We start from the raw sequence: 8,783 nt of genomic DNA, 5'->3' as shown, positions 1-8,783 counted from the left end.
CAGCTATCTCTCCTTCTAGTAAGGAGATACATAACATATTGAGTGCTTTTATAGCGAACAGCATCGCCTATGGCCTGACTGCGCAAAAGCGCATGTTGGGTTTAACAAACGCTTGCCGAAACGCATAAGACCCATTTTCGCATGACGGCGCTATTGACGTGTGATTTTAATGTGTCGAAAGAAAACTGCGTTTAAATCAAATATCAACAAACGATATATTTCGATAGTGAAGAAAGATACTCAAAACAAGGCATATGAGGACACATATGAAGTGCTCTCCCGTAGTATATTTTTTATCTACCCACACTAATGTGTAGTTTCACAATGCTAACACACATTTTTTATGCGGTGAATATGCAACTTACAAGTGAAAAACACAACACAATAGTTTAACTTTTGTTTAATTGTACTTATTTATTTGGAAAAGTAAATTGCAAACTTTATTTCAAAGTCAGCGTATACGCCGACTACATTTTTAAAAGATATTTATAGTTATAAATATATTTAATATAATATATTTAGTTGTTTTCGGTTTTAGCGATTATAAAGCATTTTCGAGGTTGCCTTTAGTATGCCTGTAATAATTGATTAACTCATATCCAACTGTGTATGTATTGAGAACTGTGAATATAAACAAGCTAAACATTCTACTAACCTTCTGCTATTGCGTTGCTAGCACCCGTAAATACAAAAGATCGCCGCTATCTGTTGAGAACCAAAGAACGTTTTCCAGAAATACCCGCTGTAGTAGCATGAACGACGTTACGAAACAGGTCATTCGTATTATTATTATAAATTGCGTGTTATATTCGGGTTTAGCGATTATGAAACATTTTTGTTTGTTTTTGTCTATCGTATCGCTGAAGTTATTGTTGAACTTATGTTCAACGTTTTATAAATTGACAATATAAATAAGCGTTAACATTTTCCCGAATCTATTAATAGCCTCAATTTACGAATGACCTGTACTACGTCATTGAGGTGTATGTGAGAGCGTTACCTATTGCGTTGTTATCGCCCGTAGACTTTCCTTTGTTTATCGACAGGCGCATCTATTAATAGCCTCAAATTATGAATGGACTGAGCAAAAATACTACGACATGAAGACGCTGCAGAAAGTGGACTATTTTATTCATTCATAAACAATCTCCTCCGCGACACGTACAATACGATCATTGTTTATTGATTCTTTTCTATTAAAGCACCGTTCGAAACTATTGCATTTAACACGATATTAATATCATGTTTCCATTTGTGAATGAATTTAATTGGAGAACTCTAACCTCTTGCATAAATTATACAACTCTTTCTCGCGCGGATACGCGTAGTTAGCGGGTATTGGGCTCCTAGTAGCTAAGGCGTATCGACCTGAATTTTAGACTAACCACATTACAGGGCCGCTAAGCGACCATCTAAAAACGCCATGGTGTGAAAGCGCGATGAAATCAATAATTTGCCGATAGATCGCTGATAAGGTGTCAAAAACAACACTGGACCACTCAACTAGTTACAGTAAATATGGTTTGTTAATTGGGGGCAATACAGGGATTAGCAACGGTAATTTAAGCCAGACAGAGCTTGATTAGGGAATTTTATTGTGAACTTATAGAAAATAGGTCGATTTTTACGAAGATCGGAACAAATTGTGCCACATCGGGGCAAACACCTCTAAAGCAGGACTGTCCCGCCAAGATCGGGACGTCTGGCATTTATGCTCATATTGCATATTATGTATGTAGCATACGTCTGTTCTCAACGATTGAACTATATGGTATTTTAGTATTTCATTTAGACGCAGTTGTCTTTCCACAAACTCTTATCACACATTTATGACTACTTGCGTTTCTTAATTGGACAATCTAACCACAATACTTAACGACAGAAAATTTAAGTCAGACTAAGCGAGCCGGCCGTTGACTGATCTATATAAGATAACTCGACGCTCAAATGGATAAGAAAGGGAACACCACAGCAGGTTTCTAATACACAATGTAGACTTCCGCTGTTTTATTGTTGTAGCATGTTTGTTTAGGAAGCATAGGCAAAATATTATGGAATTCAATTTTGAAATAAAAAAATCTATACTGTTGTATATTAAACAGTAGTTAAGGACGTGTTCGGCAGTGTTGTATATAATAGAGTAGTAAGGAAAAAGTCGTTAAATGTTGAACATTATAGAGTACTAAATGAAGTGACGTATAGTGTTGTATATTATAGAGTAGTACAGGAAGTGACGTGTAGTGTGGTATATTATAGAGTAGTACAGGAAGTGTCGTATAGTGTGGTATATTTCACAGCACCGGTAGTAAGGAAGGTTTCTTGTAGTGTGGTAAACTATATATTTTTGTATTGTAGTGTCATGTCGAGTGAACATAAATCGGGTAAAGTGAACTGAAGTATGGCGTAGCATGTGTAGTATAGAAAATTTCATGGTAGAGAAGTGTGGCAAAAATCATAGTGAAGTGTGGGGTAGTGTAATTTGGTAAAGTGTATAGGTTTCTTCGCGGAAATGCATAGTGAAGAGGCTTTGTAAGATATGGTTTGCATTAATTTAATGCAGTATAGTTAAATTATAAATCGAGTTTCAAATAGAAGATAATATTTTATTTTCTCTTATTGAAGCAACAATTTCGTATCCCATACTTGTTCCTTCGTGTATACACCCATCGAACATACTGATATAAATCCAGAACTCGAGTTGTGGAAATACTCGAGTCGTTATTCCGTCTGCCAGTGTCTCTTTCAGCTCCGACGATATGGTCTCCGTCTTGGTGACTATCCATTCTCCGTGTGCTCTAGTGGAATATAATTTGGCATTATGGGTACGGAAAAAACGCAATGGGACATTCGGGCAGAAAGAAAATATACATATGTGTACATCTTAAATATAAATTTAAATATAATTCTCTTTAATTTGCGAAAATGTCATTTCATCTTGAAATCGGATTATAATTGTAAACCTGCTGACAAATAACTCTTTTTCATTCGGATTCGAGGTTATCTACTTATGAACATGTACCGAAACTTGAGCTAACCGGACAGCAATACATCCTTTACTGACCTGACAGTGGATACTAAATAGTTTTGGCGATTCCCACTCTACGACGCCATTAGAGTCGTATCTGATGTTTAGATTTTCCAGAGCTTTCACGCCGAGGTCTGCCAACCTCAAAAAGGAACGAACAAAATATCATGATTATATTTGACTAGGGATGCTCATTGTTTGAGGGAAGTAGTTTTGATAAAGAACTACTACTAGTAGTAGTAGTAGTGGTAGTAGTAGTAGTAGTAGAAGTAGTAGTAGTAGTAGTAGTAGTAGCAGCAGTAGTAGTAGTAGTAGTAGTAGTAGTAGTAGTAGTAGAAGTAGTAGTAGTAGTAGTAGTAGTAGTAGTAGTAGTAGTAGTAGTAGTAGTAGTAGTAGTAGTAGAAGTAGTAGTAGCAGCAGCAGCAGCAGCAGCAGCAGCAGTAGTAGTGGTAGTAATAGTAGTAGTAGTAGTAGTAGCAGCAGCAACAGCAGCAACAGCAGCAGCAGCAGCAGCAGCAGCAGCAGCAGTAGTAGTAGTAGTAGTAGTAGTAGTAGTAGTAAGAGTAGTAGTAGTAGTAGTAGTAGTAGTAGTAGTAGTAGTAGTAGTAGTAGTAGTAGTAGTAGTAGTAGTGGTAGTAGTAGAAGTAGTAGAAGTAGTAGTAATTATAGTAGTAGTTGCAGTAGTAGTAGTAATAGTATATAGTAGTAGTAGTAGTAGTAGTAGTAGTAGTAGTAGTAGTAGTAGTAGTAGTAGTAGTAGTAGTAGTAGTAGTAGTAGTAGTAGTAGTAGTAGTAGCAGTCGTAGTAGTAGTTGTATGATTACAGCTTCTTTCATTTTACGTTAACGATGCAATCTGATTGGACAATCCGAGGAAAAATTTAACTAAACTATTCATGACAGTACGACTTTTTCGGAAAAAATTGGAAAAATTAAATTTGCGAGACTTGTATTGGCATTTTTCTTTCTTCAGTAGCAAATACCGTCATAGTTAGGCGCGAACGTGAAAGATATGCCGAAAAAAGAAAACGAACCTTAAAACTGAATTCATACGCCAGTGCATAGAATCCATTTGTTGCCTGTAAATTTTCTAAATTGCAGTAAACCTCGTCTGAGTGTTGTAATTAAAAGTATTGAATGGCATTTTGAAGCAGTCACTTCTATGTGACGGCTACTCACGAGCTGTCGATGACTAATTCCGGTTTCCAAATTTTATCGGGCGGTGCGAAGGCGCTCTCTATGTCATCTTTGTCGTCCGGGTTCCAAACTAATCTTTCGTCCTCCCATTCCTGTGTGTAAAGAACATATTTGATCGTCGTATACAGATTAAATGGAGAGCAGCATTCGATATGAATATCAAATTGACGAGAAGTTTGGTTTGCGCACATGATAATAGTTTTGTTATTTTACTTAAGTGTTATTATTTTAATACATTTTTACATAATTTATCTTTCCCAAATGAGGGCCAGACATTTTTTATTTTATCCCCCCCAATTATATATATATATATATATATATATATATATATATATATATATATATATATATATATATATATATATATATATAGTTTCAGATTGGGTAAAATGGTGGGTCAAACGTCCATTTTACGGCCGTATTGTTGGGTCTTTAGTTAGTCCCAATTATATATATATATATATATATATATATATATATATATATATATATATATATATATATATATATATATATATATAGTTTCAGATTGGGTAAAATGGTGGGTCAAACGTCCATTTTACGGCCGTATTGTTGGGTCTTTAGTTAGTCCCAATTATATATATATATATATATATATATATATATATATATATATATATATATATATATATATATATATATATATCTATATATATATATATATATATATATATATATATATATATATATATATAGTTTCAGATTGGGTAAAATGGTGGGTCAAACGTCCATTTTACGGCCGTATTGTTGGGTCTTTAGTCGATTGTCGGGTCCCAAAGTCGATTATCGGGCACTTGGACCCGACAGTTGAAGACCCACTTAAAAAAAGGCTGCTTAACATACTCATGACTATTTTTAAATTCAAATTTGCATGTGTAATTTTACTCGAATTGTCGGGCCTATATCTCCCATTAGCACACATTAGGTCAAACTCCACACAGCAGTTACTTCCCTTGGGCATTCGCCAATCATTAATGTCTTTTTCTAGAATAAGGGAGGCCACTGCGTATGAGATTGACCAACCTCGGCGCAGTGATTTACCGGGAACCAGCATAGCAACGAACGACAACTCGGCGCCCGACAACTCTGTAATAAAAATTGCCAATTTTCGCGGTTAAACTTAAAAAGGTAAGTGGCGATAATATTTATTAGGTTTATTTATATTTTTGGTTATTAAAATTATTCTGCAAATGACTGAATTTAAACTGAAACTGCAACCAATAATTAGGACACAGTTTCTGAAACGTTTGCTGACAATGAAAACATATTTCAAACATGTAAAGCCGTGGCACGAATTTAGGTGACAACCTTGTTACCGCAAACAAACAAATGTAACCTATAATCTGCATTTAATGCAGATATAGTGACATTCATGAAAGCAAGCATGATTGTAGCATCAGATCATTTCCATGCGATACAAGTTCAATATATGTTTTAGGCTGACTGCAATGGTTAGACTGGGGAAATAAATTATAAAAGAACAGAATCTTTAACCACACAAGACAGTTGGACTAGCCTTAGTGGTACAGTCATGTTACTATTACCGGATCAGTAGCGTAATAAAGTTGTTCTGGGGAAAAGCAATAAATGGTTTAAGACTTCTTTTACATCAGTTTGATAAGGTTTCCAGACAAACGCTCCCACAAACAATCGCTCCTACGCTAAATTAGTTCTGGCTTCAATAACTTTAAAATTCGCTTTCTATGAATTTTGAATGGCGCAACATTAAAGTTATGGACCAACCCCAGTAGGAAAGTCAACCAGGAATATACGAAAAGTTGACAGTTAACAAAGACCGCTCCAAAACAGCTTGTAAAAGCAGTTATTGGCCCAAATCAGCTACTTTATGTCTTTATTGGAAAGATTGACATTTTTCACATTTAACTGATATGTTTTTTTTACAAAATACTATCTTAAACATTTAACATTTATCTTTTCTGCTCTAACATATAGACCAGTTGACGAGTGAAGTCACGCGCACCTGCAAATATTACACTCCGCCCACTGGTTGGCAAAAAGAGGTGAAATTCATATAAGCGCTTATAGAGAAAGTTGAAATAATAATCGTTTTTATTGATAATCATGCACTATATCAAATATAATTTTACTAACTATGTCTGAATTAAACATAAGCGTGCAAGGAAATGCATTTTTGGAACGATTATATTGTTGTTATTATTTGTTTTTACTATAAACGAAATCTGGAGTGGAACACAATATACGAGCACGGTATGCAGTTACCATAAAAATCTCTACTTGGCACATCTTCGCGACCATTTTTTAGATAAAAAATTCTCTGATATTGAAATTTTTTCAGAATAAAACAAATTTAATGAACGAACAAAAATAAGGATGTAAACAAACAGCAAATAGATCGACTTTATGTACGCAACATATAGTAACTGATTTGAACATGCCTGTAAAAACTTGCCTTGTTACACATTAAATAAATTCTCTTGATAAATGTAATTGTTTTTATTTAATTATTCACACCAATTTTGACACTCTTTGTTTCAGCGTTTTTAACCCGGTGTTTTATTGCACTTTTGTTCATCATAAAGCGATTATCTCGTTATGATCGGATACTGTCCAAACAATTACAAAGAACACATGGTGTGATAAATCCAGGGACCTATTCTTGGCCACTGCATAAACCACATGTGGCATACAAGTGTCTGGTCATTAAACATCATTTATGATACCTCCATGTCATCTCTTGGCATATTGAGCGATCATCTAAGCAAAATTGTAAAGCCAAAATACGAAACAGTTGCTTTAATAAAATATTTGAACATATTAAAAAATGAAGATATTTGTCCAAAATGGATTAACAGGAATTAGTGTATGTATATATTAGCCTGTTTAATCATAATAATAGAGTGTTAATAACTATAAATTAAAAATATTGTGCAATTTCATTGCTACACAATTAACGTATTTAACGAGTACCGGCAAATGTAAACTCGGCTATTCATGTTAAGATTGTACGTTTCTGTAGTGAATGAAATGACATGAAAACAAGCAAACAACAAAAGGGTAAAAAATACTTGCGTAAAATAAATTAATATATAGATATATTTATCATAAAATGCTAGATTGTTATCACTCCTTACCACCAGTAAAGAGAGTGCATGCAAAGACAGTTTAATTTGCTTAATATGCAGTTCTTGTTTTTCATATGTATGCTAAACTTTATGATATTGTCATTCGATGGAAACGAAACGGTAATTCATTCCATGTAAAATAAAATTACTACAATGTTTATTAATTGTAATGTATTCCGCTTTTAGGGCTTCGTTTATAATTGATTAAATGCCCCTCTTGCACCTTCGTTCGCTTATGAACAATAACAATATCTGCACCACTTATAATTATAATCAAATTAATGTATGTGTTATTATCTTTGAAATATAATTTACCAAAATCTTACAATCACAAAAAATATGAAAGAATATTTATTGTTTTGTTTTGTTGGATTGCCAGTTTTTAGTCTGATGTATTAATATTATTAATATGTATTTTTATAAAGAGGTAATTATATTTATGAAAATACATTTATTGGTACTAAATATTATATTTTTGCACTATTATTTAAGAGTTTTTATGTTTATTTCGGATTTTTGTATCGTTTTATTGACTAAACAAACGACATGTATACATGTTTTACGTTACTGTAACCAGTGTTTTTTGCCAACCAGCCAGTGCGCATGCGCGGAAAATCCCGAATGTAAACAATAACATTCAACTGGTCTATCGAGAAAAACAGTGACGTGACACACATGATTGAAATGCGAATCTCCCGAGATTTCACGGTCATATGATGTTATTTCTATTTTTAGTAACAAACCATGTGCTCAATTGTTTACAAATTCAGAAAGACATTTCCCGTTTTTTTTATAATTATTCTTGCTTGTTTTGTAAACAAATTGTAGTGTAAATACAAAATCAATGTACAAAATATTCAAAATTACCAAATTCACTTTGAAATCAGTGTTTAAATCCACCAGACGTAACTTGTTATCACAAATAATAGATTTCAGAAAACGAAAGTAATGTTTACAATTCCAGCAAAAAATGTCAAGGTCGATCCGAAAGTATCCAAATGAAAACTCGTCACATGACAAAGCGACAATGGTGCAAAATTATGACTTTCAGGCTGATGAGAGTTATTTTCATCTATTGTAAGATGCATTTGAAACATTTGAATCTTAAAATATGCCCCGATGCAGTAATTTATATTCATTCACCAATATATGAAGGAATGTATCCAAGAAAACATACTGTCTTTGATTTATAGCGTGACATAAATCTGTCACCACTCTGGTTGACTTTCGATACAGGGTTGACTTCAGCGTACAGATATGTCAATACTATATAAACTGTACGCTGAAGTTTCTTTAGCTAACGCTAAATTTGACAGGGCGGACATTCGCTCCTACAATGTTTTGATAGGGCGGACAGTAGCTCCTATATTATTTTGCCAACTCGGACAATCGCTTCTACATTATTTTGTCAACCCGGACAGTCGCTCCTACATTATTT

At 33.9% G+C, this 8,783-nt stretch overlaps 1 protein-coding gene across 1 annotated transcript in view; it reads right to left on the bottom strand.

Moving 5' to 3' along the window:
• Positions 1-2,603: 2,603 nt before the first annotated feature.
• Positions 2,604-8,783, bottom strand: part of LOC127841018 (acetylcholine receptor subunit alpha-type acr-16-like) — a 9,650-nt gene continuing 3,470 nt past the window's right edge. Inside the window, exons 3-5 of the mRNA XM_052369548.1 lie at positions 4,203-4,312; positions 3,062-3,167; positions 2,604-2,795 (exon numbers count right to left, since the gene is read on the bottom strand). Coding sequence (XP_052225508.1) covers positions 2,604-2,795; positions 3,062-3,167; positions 4,203-4,312 — 408 coding nt within the window. The remainder of the gene's footprint in view (positions 2,796-3,061; positions 3,168-4,202; positions 4,313-8,783) is intronic.

This window comes from Dreissena polymorpha, chromosome 1, assembly GCF_020536995.1.
Source record: "Dreissena polymorpha isolate Duluth1 chromosome 1, UMN_Dpol_1.0, whole genome shotgun sequence".
NCBI classification, from domain to species: Eukaryota; Metazoa; Mollusca; class Bivalvia; order Myida; family Dreissenidae; genus Dreissena; species Dreissena polymorpha.
This window is presented reverse-complemented; position numbering and strand designations above follow the sequence as displayed.